A 17,558-nucleotide genomic window follows, 5' to 3' on the forward strand; every position below is an offset into this window, starting at 1 on the left:
ATGGGAATATATAAATTTTTTTCCTTATCCACTTTCAACACATCACATGATTTTTTATAGACTCATCCCCTCCCTCTTTCTCTTCTTTTTTCCAAACTGAAGAGTCCTAGCCTCTTTAATCTCCTCCTATGGGACCTCCTCTAAACCCCTAATCATTTTAGTTTTTTCTTTCTAAACTTTCTAGTGCTAGAATATTTTTTTGAGGTGAGGAGACCACATCTGTACACAGGCAATTCTAGTTCTCAGTCTCTCTCTCCCTTTTTTTTTTTTCCTTTTGCTTTTTTTTTTTTTTTTTTGACCTCTGCATCTGCACGAGAGATAGACAGAGACTACTCCACGACTTTTTTCTCCTTTTTTTATAGCTAAATTTAGCATCATTAGCCCCCATCATGTTGTATGTATATATAGTTTTTTTTTTTTGTTTATATTTTTGTTTTTTATCATTAATTTCATTTGCCATTTTTTTGCCCATCACTTAGTTTTGTGAGATCTTTTTTGAAGTTTTTCACACAATGCTTTTCTTCTTAACTATCTTGAGTAGTTTAGTATCATCTGCAAACTTTGCCACCTCACTGTTTACCCCTTTCTCCAGATCATTTATGAATAAATTGAATAGGATTGGTCAGAACATGTTAGTATTGGAGCTGAGTGGGTCTACTATTTATTTAATTTTCTTTCTTGATATAGGAATTAAATACAGTGCTCCTGTCAGATAATTTCTAAGTTATTACCTGCACACAAAAAATTAGAGTTTTCAGTTGCCTAAGTAGCCCCTGGAATCATGGTTAAAGTTGCCCCTTCCCCCAAAAAAACCTGAAATGGTGCCCCTGTTGGCAGGCACAGAATTAGCCCCCCTGTCCTCCATGCGCAGCGCCAGTGGCTTGACTGGAGCCGCCCCCCAAATATAGAAGTCAAACGAGGCCTATGGTGATGGGGCTGTGCGGGCGAGGGGAGTTGTTGGCAGGGGGCAGTGCCTCTGAAATGGGTTTGGCTTGGTTTGGGCTTGTTGTGAAAGGCAGTGCAGCTTTGATTGCATCTGGGAGAGGGGTGGCGTGCTGGACAGCAGCTCCACATACATCCTTTGAACCCGGGGTCTGCATCCTGGGAGCCAAGGAATGTATCTTGTCTTGGGCTCCGGCCTAACCTGAGTACAGAGCTGAAGTGCTTTCCGTTTTCCTTTCCAATGCTCCAGCCTACGAGAGGGAGCTGGAGGCCGACGTCCTGGGAGACACCTCGGGCCACTTCAAGAAGATGCTTGTTGTTTTGCTTCAGGTACGTTGATCTGTCCGCCTCTCCCCATTCCCCTCGGTCTGTCCACTGCCCTCATTCCTCTGTGACTGAGGTGCTGGCCTCTCGTCTCTGATGCAGGGCACGCGGGAGGAGGACGATGTCGTGAGCGAGGACCTGGTGGAGCAGGATGCCAAGGTAAGTGTCGCTGATTTGAGACTGGCTTGCTTCCCTGGCAATCACTATGGCACAGCCAGTGACGGGCAGGAAGGATGAGCTTTTCATGGCACTGGCTGCATCCCCAGCTGGTTCAGATCGGAGCGACGCTGATTTATCCCAGCCAAGAACATGGCCTCTCCGACTTCAGTTTTAAACACATTTTTTGTAGTTTATTCATTGCTCTGCTACGTGTCTGGGCAGCCAGAAAGGGGCCCAAAGCCCTGGCTGTGGACACTCCAGACTGGATAAGTTCAGCTCTGACTTCTGCAGCTCAGGTCCATGTTTATCACCCCTTCTTACAGCGTTTGAGAGGCTGTGTGGACAAGAGTCACTCAGGAGCTGCTTTCTAACTGAGTAGAAAGCTTCACAAACACACATGGCTGTGGGCCAAACAGGATATGAACCTAGGTGTGTACGCGCACACACACACACACACACACACACACACACACACACACACACACACACACACACACACACACACACACACACACACACACACACACACAGAGTCTCTCTTCCAGCCATGTGATCTTGCAAGGTTGTGACTGCTTTTATTGCACACAGACATAGTCAGATATGGCAGGGGGAAGGAAGACAAGACAAATCAGATTTTGAATTGATAAAGTCCCTATAGATGAAGTCAGTTAAACAAATGATCGAGCCTGAGAGCGGGAAGGAGCTTTGCCTTTTGGAAGCAGAGGCATTAGGGTTTGGAGCTGGCACCGAAGGCAGGTGTTGAGCGTGTTCGCTCCGGGTTGCATGGCCAGGATTTTAGCACTCTCTGATTCTGGGCTTTTGCTGCTTTTTTCACCTTTCTGCAAGGATCTTTTGGAAGCTGGCGACCTGAAGTGGGGCACAGACGAGGCCCAGTTCATCTACATCCTGGGAAACCGAAGCAAACAGCATCTCCGCCTGGGTAAGCTGTTTTCAAAGTGATAATGAGATCACCAAACCACAATGCTCCTCCCTCCTCACAAAGCAGCTAGCTGGTTCTTGCAGATTGTGTGTGGGCATGCCAGCCAGTCTGGGCTCTCGCCATCTGGTGGTCACGCTTGGGAAGGACCAGTAACCATTTTCCATGAGATCTAACGAATTTTGACAAAAGAACAGGAGTACTTGTGGCACCTTAGAGACTAACACATTTATTTGAGCATAAGCTTTTGTGGGCTACAGCCCACTTCATCGGATGCACAGAATGGAACATATAAGAAGAGTATATATATACATACAGAGAAGATGCCATACCAGCTCTAAGAGGCTAATTAATTAAGATGAACTGTTATCAGCAGGAAAAAAACTTTTGTAGTGATAATCAAGATGGTCAGTTACGGACAGTTGACAAGAGGTGTAAGGATAGTTATCAAAAGGAAATAGATTCAAGTAGTGTAATGACTCAGCTATTCCCAGTCTCTATTCAAGCCAGAGTTAATGGTATCTAATTTGCAAATCTATTCAAGTTCAGCAGTTTCTCCTTGGAGTCTGTTTTTGAAGTCTTTCTGTTACAAAATTGCCACCTTCAGGTCTGTTACTGAGTGGCCAGAGAGGTTGAAGTGTTCTCCTACTGGATTTTGAGTGTTAGGATTCCTGATGTCAGATTTGTGTCCGTTTATTCTTTATTCTGAAATTTGAGGGAGGAGACCCCGGTGCCCATTCCATCTCTGACAAAATCTTATTGGGCTGTTCCTGGGGGAGCCCTGAATGCTGAGAGACCCTGAATGTTCCTTTTCATCTTCTCTCAGACCTCATGGCTGCAATAACTTGTTCACCCCAAGAGATTTTGTTTCTGTAGAAGTGCTTCGTAGCTTTCATCATTGTCATTGGTGCCTCTGCCGGTTAAAACCCACATCATTTAAGGTAGTTGCCTTAAAAGCAGACTTCCTGTGAAAGTAGAGGAGTAGCCAGCCACTGTAATGTCCGAATGACTCGCAATCTGGCTAATGCACAACGGATGGGAGTGCGCCTGTCTAACCCACTGGTGGGTGTGTTACAGGCAGTGGCGGTGGAGCCATTTGTATAGTGGAGGTGCTGAGAGCCACTGAACGTAACTGTAAACCCTGTGTATGATGGAAACCACTTCAAGCCGGGGGCTGCAGGTTGCAGGGATCCTCTGCACTGGTACACAGAGGATTTGAGTTGTTACAGCCCCAAGCCCTAGGGTGGGGGTTTTAGCTCAAGCTGTGGGAGCCCACGACGCTCTTAGTTCTGGAGGTCCCCAGTTCAATCCCCGCGTGTCAGCTGAAGATTTCAGATGGCCGACACATGCTCTGTGGCCAGTGGGGGAGCACCGCAGGGACAGCTGCAATCCTGGCATATGGCAGTGAAGAGAAAACACAACAGATTAGTTCCTCCTCTCGCCCTCCCACGCAGCAAGGGGCAGGGTGACTGAGCACAGCCGGACGCTCTCCCGCCCCTTGCCAGCCAAACACCTAACAGGCAATAATCCCGGCCTCCGAGAGCCCCCAACATGCAGCACGGTGTCTGCTCCCCCACAGAGACGCTGGCCTCCATTTCCCCCGCCTCTGGGCCAGGCCAGTGTGGCTTGTGACGGGGCCTCTCTCCTGCTTTCACCCCACAGTCTTTGACGAGTATCTGAAGATTTCCGGGAAGCCCATCGAGGACAGCATCCGGGGCGAGCTGTCCGGGGACATCGAGAAGCTGATGCTGGCAGTGGGTGAGCTGGTGCTGTCTGGTGGAGGGGCAGGGCTGGAGGAGACCCTCGAGTCAAAAGGGTCAAACGAGGGGACTTAAAGTGAAGGGACTGTCTCCATATTTACACAGCTGAAGAAGAGACCTGAGCACTCACCGATACCGTGATCCCACGGACGTCACCTGGTGGGGTGGCTGCTCAGCACCGCTCAGAAACGGGCCGCTTTTATTTAGGTGCCTTAACGTGGATTATGGGGCCTCCTCCCAAGCCCACTGAAGACCAGGCAGAATTCCTGATGCTATCAATGGGCTTTAGATCAGGCCCCAGGTGCCCATCTTGAGGCACCCAAGTTTGAAAATTTGACACTAACCCCTGTGGAAAAACACAGACTGGGTCCCCCCAGGTATACGAATGTGGGACTTGCCCGACTGCACGAGGCCGGGGTCTGTCAAGTCTGGTGTCCTGTCTCGGAAAGAGATTCTGGGCGGACAGTTGTTCGTGCTAAAACGTGTAACGTTCCCCTGCGGGTGCAGGAAATGGCTGGAGAGCTCCGGACAGTAGCGGGGAGCCCGCAGCGAGGCTGACTCGCAGAAATATGTGCAAATCCCTGCTGTGTCACGTGCTGTGCGTGTAAAGGCAAGCCCACCTCCTGCAGTCCTCCCTCAGTCTGTACCCCCGTTATTGTAGAGGGTAAGGAAGAGCTGCGAGGGTCCCGTGTCTACGGGAGTTACCTGTAATCTGCAGCAGGAAAAGAGAGCGCCAAGAGTTGACCCACCATTAAAAAGATCTTTACTGGCTATTACGTCACAGCATTTCCCTCTAACTAGATTAGCCAACAGCTGCGACACCTGAGGCACCACAATACAATAACTCATCCTGGCTCTTTAGTGGTAACCACTGTCCTGTGGGTGGGTCACACCTTAGAGGGAGCCTTGGGAATTATACTGGGACGGGAGGAAAACAGACACGGTACAGGGAGAATAACTGAGGCTGGGGAAGCTGGGGGTGGGCGGGTTAGGGAGCAGCATCTAATGTGGTGTCGGAGGTGTGGGGAAGAGACCGGGAGCCTGGAAGATTTGAAGGAGTCAGCCGTGCCCGGAGCTGGAGCGCTGTGGTTAGAAGGGCTCAGGAAGCCACTCTGCTCTGCTGGCCAATGGGGAGCCCTGTCTGTTGGGGTCACTGGACTCTTGTGATTCTTCTTGTTTTTTCACCTTCATTGTTTCTCCTGCAGTGAAGTGCATCCGGAGCACCCCAGAGTATTTTGCTGAAAGGCTCTACAAGGCCATGAAGGTGAGTGGTGCAGGACGTTCTCAGGAGCCCAGGCTCCGCAGATGCTGTGTCAGGGAAACTCCACTAGCGAGGCATGAACCCCGTTTCCTTTAGTCCGTGAGAGGCACGGGGCTCTCTCTTCTGGGTGCAGGCCTGGCAGGGTTCTAGCACTGGGGCTTGGGTGGGGGGAGTTCAGCAGAGCGTGGGACAGAGGGGTGGGAACAGTCTGGGCAGATTGATTCTGGCCATGGAAATCTGAGCCTAGGCTTGCGTAATGACACTGTTACTCTGCTCTGAAACTGCACCCTAGGAGAAGATTGCACAGCTCCAGGAGAATTAACCTGCAAGGGGCTTGGGGACGAGCAGTGTGAATGAGCAGAGATTCTGACAAGGGGCCACGGGGACATTGACTAGCTGGCATTCGGCTGGTTTCGCGAGTTACTGGGAGCCCAGCTGGGTGACCAGCGCAGAGAGAACCCCCCGTCCAGGGTTTTGCCTCTTTCTGAGCCGGTGAATTGTCTGCAAACAAGTTGTGACTTTCTGGCATGATTGTGTGGCTAAGCCATGGCCTGTGGGGCCGTCCGTTCCAGGGGCTGGGGACCAAGGACAACACGCTGATCCGCGTCATGGTCTCCCGCAGCGAGATCGACATGCTGGATATCCGGGAAGTGTTCAGGACCAAGTATGAGAAGTCCCTGCACAGCATGATTAAGGTAAAAGGAGGGCACTGTAATTCAGCTTTGATCCCAACCACATACATAAGGGAGACCCGTGGGGCCAGGGAATCTCATCCTCTCCCCATCTTTTGATGGTGTCGGGAGGGGCGGCAGGGAGGTGGGCTTGGAAAACCAACAGGAGAACGTTGGGGAGCTGTTGGGGTTGATTTTGGCTTTGTGAAAAGCTCTCGTCAGCCTCTTCTCTGACGCGCAGAACCCCTTAATCCCCACTCGCTGCTGAGGCAGCTTTAGGGAGAGACTCTCCGATGCTCCCTGGAATCGCCCCTCAGGCATTTTTGGAAGGATCTGACTAGATTTTTTTCCCCCTCCTGGTCTGGACACCCCCAGAACTGCACCCAGCTCTGGGGTTCCACCGCCCCCGGCTGGCTAAAGCTCCTTCTAATATGTTACCAAACTGATTTGTTCCTGAATCCACAGTGTGATGGATGGTGGCCCCCCAACCGGCCCCAATCTGCCGTGTGCCCTGGCTTCCTTGAATGCAGTCAGGAAATCCCCTCCCGCTCATGAGCTACTCTGTGAGACCCAGCGTCACGCCCCTCTCTGCCCCGGGGAAGCACATGACCTGCGTGAGCTAGACAACCCCGGCTGAGGCCTGGCTCCGCGATGTGGCTAGAGGCCCATCGGCGAGGTCTGCCCTGAGGCCTCTGCCTCTTCCTTTGCAGGACGACACGTCCGGCGAGTACAAGAAGGCCCTGCTGAAGCTGTGTGGGGGAGACGATGAGTAAGCATGCCCGCCGCGCCCGCTGCCTACCTCGTACTGTCCCGCCAGCGTCCCCCGGGGTCTATGGGAGGCCAGACTCTAGGCCAGACTGGAGCTCCGCCTGGGGCCCTGCTGGAGGGTTTCCTGCAGTCCAGGGAAAGCCACGGAGCGCTGGTCTGGTGCCAAAGTGGAGCGTCCACATCATGGGTTTGATCCTCTGTCAGTGACGTCAATAGGAGCAGGCCCCGTAGTCCACATGGTCAGCACAACCAGAGGGGTTAGAGTCCTGTCCCAATCCCCTCACACCCCCTCCCCGCCCCCAATTGTTGCCTCTAGAGGCCCCTGTCAGGTGTTGGCTTTGGGGGAAGCCCCACCTGAGCTGAAGCGTCTGTAGCTGCTTGAGGGAGCTGCTGAAGGGGTGCCGTGGTAACCCGTATCTCCAGCTTGCATTGGGACGGGACCCCCCTCCACACCTGCAGCTGAGTCGCTCTCCCACTGGTGATATGCCAGCGTGAAACAGCCTCCTGTCATAGGAACCGCCCCTGTAAAACCCCAACCCAACTCCCCCCACCCTGCAGGGACAAGGCCATTGTCCAAAGCCATGAGAGACCCAGCCTTGTTCACAGTCCTGCGGTCCCCCCAGTGGCACCCTATCGCTGCCAGCTGGGGGAAGGCAGGGACACGAACGGGGGAGCACAGCAGATGCAGGCTATGGACTAGAGTGGGTCCCATGCTGTAAGCTGGGTGCTGGGTGCAAGGAGCAGAGAAACCTCCCTGCCCTGTTCCCGGCCCACCCATGGAGCCAACGCCTCGTCACCTACCAGGGTCCCAGAGCGCAGTGAAGCAGCTGAACAGGCGATGCAGTGACCCCGAGTTATGGCAATGCTAGCGTGAAACACACCTCCGCCCCCACGGCTCAACTCACCCGCCTCGTCCGGTCGCGTTATCCTGACAATGCACAAAAGCCCCACTAGTGTCTCAGCAGCTCTGGGTCACGTTAAGATTCAGGCTGTGGGGAAAGGGCTGCAGCTTTGGGTTGGGATGCTGGCTGATTTGTCCCCAGGGGCATTAGGAACTGAATTGGAGTGTCAGCTGGTTTGGCCTGGGGGCATTAGAGATCAGGTGATGGCGTGGGCTGGTTTGGCCTGGGGGCATTAGAGCTCGGGTGATGGTGTGGGCTGATCTGGCGTGGGGGCATTAGAGCTTGGGTGATGGTGTGGGCTGATCTGGCGTGGGATCACTCAGCGGTTGGGTTATGGTGCTGGCTGATCTCTCCTGTGTTGGTGAGTTCCCCAGTTGCTCACTGTCCTTGTGTCCTATCCCCTCCCATTTCAGCGCTGCAGGTGAGTTCTTCCCTGAAGCTGCGCAGGTGGCCTATCGGATGTGGGAGCTTAGTGCAGTGGCTAAAGTGGAGGTCAGAACCCACTCCAATCCCTCCTACTCTGCTCCCTGCTAGCTTGGAAATCACAGCTTCCTCCCTCTATGCGCTGGCACCTTCTAACTGGCTGCTGCCCTGGCCAGTCAGACATCTTTACCGTGCATATTAACACCAAGCTTCCCCTGAGGTTCTGATTTCCAGTGATGCGTTAACCCCAGAAGTGCTGGATGCTCCCCCACACCCGGCGGCAGCACGTGTGTCTACTAACACATGTTGCTGACACTGAAATGCAAGCCTGGTGGATCCTGCTGGTGCTGGTGCTGTCCAGTGCCATGTCAGCACCGTACACTGCGTGCAATCTGGAGCCTGGCTTCAGTGCCTCATGGAGGTCTCATGCACATGCAGCAGTGGGGCTCAGGGTGCCTCGTGTTCACCACATTAATGGTGTTGCACTCATGAGGCATCCCAGGGCTCTGGAGGGTGGTGATGGGGGTGGATCTGCTTTCAACCCCCTGAAGAATGGCAGCGCAGCAGATCATCTAGGAACCTTTTGCAGATCTTGTGTGTGTGACCAGGGGGCTCTGTCCCCAGCAGCAAGGCTGTTCAAGGAGCTCCCTGGGAACGTTGCCTGGCAGAGTATTAGATGAGGAGCAGGGTTGGGTTGTGTGGCAAGGACCTTCCCAGCCCAGTCAACCTGTGGAGGGGGACAGACGGCTCCGTTCCCTTGGGTGGGAGCTGCATGAGGACACCCGAGGGTAGAATTTGGCCTAATGAGGGAGGAGAAAGACTTTCATCCCCTTTGTGCTGCTGACTCTCAGCTCTGTCCCATTGCCTGGCGTGTGAGGTGGTGAAGCCCAGTCTGGCTCTCGTGCAGCATGAGGCGAGGATGGTATTTATACAAGCAACAGTGCCTCCTCTTTGGGGCTTCTTTGGCTATCTCCTTCCCCGGGGGCCAGTATCTGGACACTGCTGGCTTGGCATCCACACACAGACCCCCACCTGCTTTCTAATCCCACTAGCTGCTTTGCCTTTGGCTTGCTGGTTAACACGCCTTCTCCCTCTGTTTCTTCTCCTCTCCTGGCCCAGTGGGTTTCTGGATTTAATCTAAAACCTCTTAACGTTTCTGCAGCTGAGAGGAACCGTGCGCCCGGCTGCAGACTTTAATGCTGATGGTGACGCAAAGGTGCTGAGGAAGGCAATGAAGGGACTTGGTAAGTAGGACACTGTGTGGACACTGGTGCAAGGTGGGAGGCCCTGTCTCCTCTGTCTTCTGGGGAAATGTTCCACTCCCTAGTGGATTCTAGAGAAGAATACCCATGAAGGACTGAGACTATCTGAATAAAGATCTAGAAACATAATTCTGCAGATCGACTGGAATAAAAAACTGTCTGCATTAGGCTCAGGCAGCTGGAGTTGGAGCTGCGTAGAGTGGAAAACTTGTAGTGAAGGATTTACTCAGAGTTTGGCCCATTTTCCATATCACTGATTGTCCCTCAACAGACAGACTTTGTTTTGCATGTTTTCTGCAAACATATTTCAGCCTAAAAGGCATCTGCAAACTCTTCACACCCGTGAGTATGCCTTCAAGTGTTAGAGATTTGTATGTGTGTGATTGGTCACGAAAATCATGTGATTTTTTTTTTCTGTTCCCCCATTGGATGGCCTAACTTTTAGAAGCTACTTCCACCCAATATGAATTTTATTTAGTTAGGGAACAAACTTTGATTCCTGAATAGATGATTCTGGGCTATGGGCCACAAATCCCCTTCTCATGAACACTCGTGTTCTGGCACTTTGCTTGTGCGCATCTTTGTGGGAAGGAAACAACAGGAAGAGATGAGCACCTGAGTGACTGAGATGTTTATGAATAGTTGCTTTCAATTCACCCAGCTCTGGTTTACAAGTAGGATGGGAGGGGCTGTTTGGGATGGCCCAGGAGGGATATCAGAGGATGTGATTAAATGTGATCAAAGAGAAATTTAGACTAAATATCAGGACACTTCCTGCCAATGGGATCTCCCGGAGTGTGTGTCTCTCTCTGGACAGCTAAAGCCCATCTCTTAAGTCATTGAAAATTAGACTGGAAAACATACAGTAAGAAACAACCCTTCACTGGCAGGCTGATAAACTAATCAGGCCCTTTGGTGTCCTCATTGAGGAAAGTGTCTGGGGTACCTGACTCTGGTTCATCTGACTCTGGCTTTCAGGGTTAGCAGTGTAGACGCTTGGGCTTGGGCTCTGGCTGGAGCCTGGCGTCTGAAACCCAGCAAGGGGGGAGGGTCTCACAGCCCAGGCCTGTACGTCTACTCTCCTATTTGTAGCCCCACAAGCCTGAATCACGCTGCCATGGCTGACACACTGTGGGTCAGGAGGAAGCAGGGTTAATGTCAACCTAACAGTTAGCTGTAGCCTCACCTTTCTCCTGGTAGGGGCGAATCCCAGAATCGTAGCTACCCGAGCTAGAAAAGAGCCATTAGACTTTCAGTGGGACTTAGGCGCCTAAGTCACTTTTGAAAATGGGACTTGCTCCTCACTGATTTCTAGACACTTGAAAATTCTCCCCCGAGTGTCCGATTGTTTTGCGGGCGGAAGTTGCCGTTGCCAGCTATGCTCAGCTCTCTGCTCAGGTTCTCCCCCATGACTGGCAGACGCTGCACAAGCCCAGCCCTGGGGAGTGCTGCCAATTTGGGGTGATTGTGTGACACCACTGCCTTGGACGTGCTGTGCTGTAGCGTCCCAGCCATTCCAGGCTGACTCTGAATACCAGGCCTGTTGTTAGAAACCGCCTCAGGGTGGGGAAGGCTTCTGCCCCAAGCCCCTCACAATCCTGCTGAGAAGGGTCTAGATAGCGGAGCTCCCAGTCCCCTAGACACCCAACTTTCCGCCTCACAGGCCTTGTGGCAGCAAATGTGTCTCAGGAGCTTGGACTTTGTTGAGTGGGCCTGTCTGGAGGCCGGACTGGCTCAGTCTGTGCCTACCTGTCCTCCAGGCCCATCCCCCCAGTGCAAAGTCCCCTGGTCTTCACGTGGGCTGGTTTCTGTGTCATTGCAGGCACTGACGAAGGCGCCATCATTGATGTGGTCACACACAGGAGCAACGCTCAGAGACAGGAGATCTTGAAAACCTACAAGTCTCACTTTGGCAGGGTAACGACGAGGCTCCTTTCCCCGGACGCTTCCTACCACCTTCCCTTCCTTTCTGCTCTTTCCCTTCCGTGTGGTTGCTCATTTTCACCTTCTCTTTCCCCACTACTGTCTCCTCTCTCTCCCCCAGGCCTGATGAAGCTGTGAGGGAGGGAAAGACTCACAGACAGAGTTCAGCATCCTTCCTATCTGTCCCTTTCCTGTGAGAGAGATCCCAGTCAGGAAGGAGTCTGGTCTTTAGTGGAAAGTTCTTCTGTCCGTTCTCGCCCAAATAACCCTGTCAATGAGGGCCATGTTTTCAAAATGCCCCCAACTTTTGGATGCCTCGAGTTTTGAGTGTCCAACATTAGATAACTTGGAATCTGATCTTCCAAGAGCTGAGCTCCTGCCTGTGAAATGGGGTCTCCTGTGGGGCATCCCAGAACAGAGGCACTCATAATGAGAGGAGACGCTTGAGTATTTGGGCCCCAATATACCATTTCCATGTCTCCATAGTACCTGCACTTCACACTCATTGATGGATTTTCTCCTCATGCCACCCAAAGTGCAGAAGCATTTAGCCCCTTTTTACAGATGGGGCACTGAGGCACAGGGTATAGCCGAAGTATTCGCCCATGGTCTTTCGTCTTTGCTCCCCTCTCTTATTCCTGGGTTCTGCACCTTTCCCCTTGCTGGCCAGCAGGGAGCGCTGAAGATTAGGGGGTAGCCGTGACTCCCTCCATCACTAGCTGCTCTGAGCTGTGACTGGTGAGGAAGACAGGGTTAAACATCGGGACATCCATCCCTTTTGCAGGATCTGATGGCCGATCTGAAATCAGAGCTGTCGGGAAGCTTGGCCAAGCTGATCCTTGGACTGATGATGACACCGGCACAGTTTGATGCCAAGCAGCTGAAGAAAGCCATGGAGGTAAATTGTTCAGTGGAAAACTTCTCTACAGCTGTCTCTGAGTCAGACATGATGCTCCCGCTGCGTGGCCCAATGCACGGGAGCAATGCCATAGGGTGGCATCTTTCATCCAGCTGGCGATTTCCGTTTGCTTCTCCTGTTGCACCAAACTCACAGGGAGAGAGGCAGGGGACGGGCCCAGACCCAAAGCAGAAATAATCAGACTCAGAATACCTAGCTCTCATACAGCTCTTGTCGTCAGTAGATCTTAAAGCACTTTACAAAGGAAGTCAGTATCACAACAGGTGGGGGAAATGAGTCACGGGGAGGTGAAGTGACTTGCCCTAGGTCATTCAGCAGGCCAGGGGCAGAGCTGGGAATAGGACACAGGTTCACTGAGGACCTGTGCAATGCTCTGCCCACAAGGCCATGCCAGCAGGAGTTTGGGACAGGAGCTATAATGGGAAGGAAAGCAAAATGTGACAACCTGAGACAGCACCATTTGTCAGCGAAGAGAGAGAGCAGCAACTCTCGGGCAGTTGCAGCTCAGAGACTTGATGTGCATCCCACGTGTCCTAATCGTCCCCACCCCAACAAGAAAACATGATGAGGATAGAGAAATACTTTGCTGTGATTTCTACCCTCTCTGGAGCCTGCTGCAGCTCTTAGCATTTAGAACAGCAGAACTTCCCTTTAAAAACCCAATGGGCACCTGCAGGATTTTCAGGGCCAAAGGGATTTTTCTTGCCTCCTTGAATCCAGAGAGCTCTTCAAGGGCCAGTGGATCACTGAATGCCTAACTGCAATGAGAGAATCCCCTGATAACTATGCGGGAGAGGAGCCAACCCAGCAATCCAAGGAGAATAGCTTCTGTTTGCTGTGCTGTGAATTAGTCATGGCTTGAGGTCCACAAACACAGAGTCGGGTGTCACTGCCTTGGGGGATTCTCCGGTCTCCACAAATACAGAGTAAATAAACAGGAATGAGGACATAGCAGCAGGGCATTTACCCTGGAGTTACCCTGTGCTTAGGGATTTTGTCTCCCGTTGCTGTGATTAAAGAGATCTTGCTTACTGTGTGACTGGGATGATGTGGAAATGCCCAGCCAGAAGGGTTTTCATTCGAACTTCACCAGCAACATCCCTCTGGAATAGGGTGACCAGATGTCCCGATTTTATAGGGACAGTCCTGATATTTAGGGTTTTGTCTTATATAGGGGCCTATTACCCCCTACGTCCTGTCCCGATTTTTCACGCTTGCTGTCTGGTCACCCTACTCCGGAAGGCACTTCCCATCCCGCAGTGTGTCGTGCGTTGCTAACGTAGGGACGTGCTGTTCTCTTCCCTTTGTGCTTCCAGGGGGCTGGCACCGATGAGAACATTCTCATTGAAATTTTGGCCACTCGGAACAATCGGGAGATCCAGGCGATTAACGAGGCGTATAGAGCAGGTAAGGAAGCCGGAGGAGAGATCTTAGAGAAATGCTGGGGGGAATCTGCCTGGGCAGTGAGCTTGGGGAGAAGAGGGCTACATTTCAGCATTACTGAAAGTGGGGGACTCAAGACCGATGCTGACCAAGCTCCCCCCAGTACAGCTCTGCCAGGGTAAGTGGTCTATGTACCGCTGCTGCTCCAGGCTTAGCTTCCTCTCACAGCTCTATGGAGGCACCTGAAGCCTTCTAGGCATGGTCAGCGTCTCCCACATGACCCTGGCCTCCATTCAGGAGCAATGGAAACGTATGAGGTGCTTGGCACAAGTCCTGGATTTCCTGCATGTCCATCCTCAGCAAACGGGATCCCTGCCCGCCCGCCTACCCAGGCTCTTGTCTCAGTGCCCATCCCCATCGCCTCTCCCTGAGCGCCTGTCGTTAGAAAACGGGAGAGTCCAGGATCCCAGTCTAAGGCCTTCCCCTTCTCTCCCAAACACCCGCTGCCCTGGACCAGCTCCATGCGTGGTAACTAGCTGTACATGCCTGTCCTGGAGCCTCGCCAGGGCCTAGTTGTGCGACTCATGTCCTACCCTTGCCCTCTCCTCTGTCCGCTCTTCCTCCATCTGGCCCTTTCATTGGGGAATCTGTGGAACCGAGGGCTTGTCCTTTACCATGTGGGATCCGGTGAAGGCTTTTCAGCCGGCCTCCAATTCTGAGCACCCATTGTTCCGTGTCCAAAACTGTGCCTGTAAAAGCTGTTGTGTGTCCATTTTATGTGTGCAAAGAAGACAGCTGGATACACAGGCCGTAGGGGCGAAGGACCGCTCTCACCTGCCCCGTTCCATCCCCAGGGCCCGTGTGGGAAGCATGATCAGCTGCCAGAGCAAAACCAGATGCGTGAGCGGAAGGCGGGGGGTTGACTCTTTGAGGTGGGATGCATATTTATACTGTGTTCATTTTTGTGCTCCTTTCTCCTCAGCCTATCACAAATCTCTGGAGGATGCGCTGAGCTCTGACACATCAGGACACTTCAAGAGGATTCTTGTCTCCCTGGCTCTGGTAAGGTCACTTTTTCTCCAGTGCACTTTGCTTGTGGGACTCTGGTTTTCCAATCTAACCCCTCGCAAAACTCCAGTTTCCTCATAGCCCCCCTTCTCCCCGACAGTTGACAGGGATGTGGTTGTGTGTCTTCAGGTAGAATCTAAGACAGCTTGTCGAACTCGGGAATACACCAGGATGCCTTGGTGTTTGCCCTTTGATTGATTGTACCCACTCAAATCTTTCACTTCTAGCTCTTGCGACCTATAGGAAAGCAACATGCCAAGTGGCCATCCAGTCAGACTGCACGCTGGGGTGGGACTGGAGATCTGACAGTGGGTGGTCCTGGGGTCTTTGTGCCCCAGTTAAACTCCTGATAAATATACTGTCACTGCAGAGAACAGGGAAGATCCAGGGAGCCAGATGGCTTAAAGGGACATTGCCACACAGATGGTACCATGGACTCTAGTCCTCTAATTTTATATGGAACAGGCAGCAGTAGCGCTGGCTTCCCATCCCCATCCGTGTGTGTCAGGTGTCTTCTGGAGAGACCCCTGGCAGGGGTGAAAAGGGAGTGCAGGCTCCGGGGTGCCCATTAGTGCTAAATGCGTGGCCTTTGGGATGTAGACCTGTGTCCATTAGGAACCAGGCAGAATGTCACCAAACAGTTGTCAGCCGGCCAAGGCTTTTGCCACCAACCATGTGACCTGGCTGTTAAAGACTCTCTCTGCCACTGCTAGTAGCCTCGGCCGTCCAGTATCATTTGGGTTTGCAGCAGGGACAAGGACCCTTCTGCTCTGAGCAGACATTTCTTCCAAGATCCTTTCTCCATGACTGTCATGTTTAAACACAGGGCAACCGTGACAAAGGAGGAGAAGACCTTGCACAAGCTCATGAAGATGCCAAGGTGAGAACTGCACCTGCAGGTGTGCACATGTACACACATGCTCACAGACGTGGGAGTGGGTGTTATTTATCAACCTCTCCTTTGCTCTTTGGATCTGAGAATGTCCACCCCGAGACCGCCTACCCTCTCCGTTTCTGATGGGTTCCCTGCACCTAGCACTGAGGCGCAGGGGGCCTTCAAAGAGTTTGTGTTGCTTAGTAGCTCTTCTTTTCCCAACCTAAAGGAAAAATCTCAATGAAATTTTCCATGAGAATAGTCTAGCTGGGGCTTGCAGAAATCACACTGTACTGCTAGGAGAACTAGATGGAGCTGGGGGCGTGGTGCTTCCTTTTAGAATTTAAATCAATCATTTTATTAGTTAAAAAGATGTAGAATTAGTGAGTGGGTTGGTGTCCGAGGCCCTGAATGAAGTGCTGAAACATGTGCCAGTCTGCCAGGAGGTCACTTTGGCACTGAATTGGACGGAATTTTCAGACCATTCTGGAGGGATTTCCTTTCTGGGTTCCATGGCGGTTTCATGCTGGTTAGTGCAATCGTTGACTCTTTTCCTGTTTGTCTCCTATCTTCGCTTTGCTCCTTCCGCCTGCCTTGAACAACGCCAGCCGCTGCACTTGGAAAGTCAACAAAGCCAAAATGTTCAAACCGGGAGCCTAACATCCGGCACCTAAACAAGGAGCCCGGTCTTCTGAGGTGCTCCAATGGGAGCTGTGAGGTCTCAGCACCTCTGCAAATCAAGCCACGGCTTCAGGTGTCCAACGTCAGGCCCCCGTGTTCGGAACGACTGGTCTTCATGACTCAGATGTTTCCATGCATAAACCCACATGAAAAATGCCTAGTGAAGCGGAACCATTTCTGGGACAAAACTATGTGTGTTTGGATAAAACTGCCACCCTTGATTTCTGCAAGCCCTAGTTCTAATATCCTGGAGCCATTGCTGTTGGCAGAGCTCTGTAAACATACAGGGCAGCCCCAAACCATGACAGAAGACAAGGTCCCTCTCCTGAGAAGCTCCCAGTCTGGACTCCTGGATTGTAAATGTTCTTATCAAAGGAAACACCTCCCCCCTGCCACCATCACTTAGTTGCTCAGAAGCTAGTTTGCAAAATAGCCACCATTTTTGTGGGCCACACAAATAAAAGTCAGATCCCCTTGCTGGCAGCACCGTTGCAGTTAGCTTAGGAAGGCTGTCCCGTGGGGAGAAGCTCAGCGCTTTCGCTTCGCACAGGCTGGCGTCAGTAACTGCTGTGCTTTTGATCCACGGGAGTTACCGATCCCTTGCGTTTTGCTGGCAGTGACACTGAATCGCAGAGTGGAAGGCAGCTGAAACAGCTGAGCTGCACCTGCTTCCTAATCTGAATCAACCAGGAACTGCTGAATTCATGATTTCAGCACAAACCCGTAAACCAGCCCCCGTCCTCAGTGAGCATGGCACGAGCGCCCGGTTGGTTAGTCAACTGGAACCAGGCAAGGTTAGCCTGGTGGGATCAAGCATGAAGACCCCTTGACACAGCTCTGCCCTCCGCAGAGCTCACACTTCAACCCCCTTGACAAGAATCATCTCCCTTCCCCCCACCCCCGCACTGCACCACCTGGAGCTCCAAAGTCTGTTTACGAATCTCGCTGGCACTGAGCTATCTGAGGTGGCTTCCAAGGGCTGTTTGAATATTCTGCTGCTGCAATGCCTGTGGACACGGCTGCTCCCTGGCCCCGCCATTTGCTGCTCTCTGTGCTTGAAGCCTGTTGACATGTGCCTTTCATTAGCACGGCCGGCACTGTCCTCCTGGAGAATGTCGTTAGCATTGCTACCAGCAGAGGGGGGGCTAGCATCACTACCGCATGCTGCTGTGCTTTCCTACGCCTGTCCCGGGCCTGTCCCGGGCCGTGCTGTGCCTTCCTACGCCTGTCCCGTGCCGTGCTTCATTCGGACCTGCCGCTGATTGTACCGGAGAAAGAGAGAGGCAGCGATCAGTGGCTAA

General features: G+C 52.4%; 1 protein-coding gene across 4 annotated transcripts in view; it reads left to right on the top strand.

Moving 5' to 3' along the window:
- The window catches only part of ANXA6 (annexin A6), a 38,211-nt gene that overhangs the window by 15,266 nt on the left and 5,387 nt on the right, over positions 1 to 17,558 (top strand). For all 4 annotated transcript variants that reach the window (XM_039484702.1, XM_039484698.1, XM_039484699.1 and 1 more), the window contains exons 7-20: positions 1,193 to 1,272; positions 1,369 to 1,425; positions 2,272 to 2,365; positions 4,025 to 4,120; positions 5,328 to 5,386; positions 5,956 to 6,078; positions 6,765 to 6,823; positions 8,138 to 8,216; positions 9,310 to 9,391; positions 11,232 to 11,326; positions 12,117 to 12,230; positions 13,568 to 13,658; positions 14,617 to 14,696; positions 15,529 to 15,582. In XM_039484702.1, the coding sequence (XP_039340636.1) occupies positions 1,193 to 1,272; positions 1,369 to 1,425; positions 2,272 to 2,365; positions 4,025 to 4,120; positions 5,328 to 5,386; positions 5,956 to 6,078; positions 6,765 to 6,823; positions 8,138 to 8,216; positions 9,310 to 9,391; positions 11,232 to 11,326; positions 12,117 to 12,230; positions 13,568 to 13,658; positions 14,617 to 14,696; positions 15,529 to 15,582 (1,163 nt within the window). The remainder of the gene's footprint in view (positions 1 to 1,192; positions 1,273 to 1,368; positions 1,426 to 2,271; positions 2,366 to 4,024; positions 4,121 to 5,327; positions 5,387 to 5,955; positions 6,079 to 6,764; positions 6,824 to 8,137; positions 8,217 to 9,309; positions 9,392 to 11,231; positions 11,327 to 12,116; positions 12,231 to 13,567; positions 13,659 to 14,616; positions 14,697 to 15,528; positions 15,583 to 17,558) is intronic.

This window comes from Mauremys reevesii, linkage group 8, assembly GCF_016161935.1.
Source record: "Mauremys reevesii isolate NIE-2019 linkage group 8, ASM1616193v1, whole genome shotgun sequence".
NCBI lineage: Eukaryota > Metazoa > Chordata > Testudines > Geoemydidae > Mauremys > Mauremys reevesii.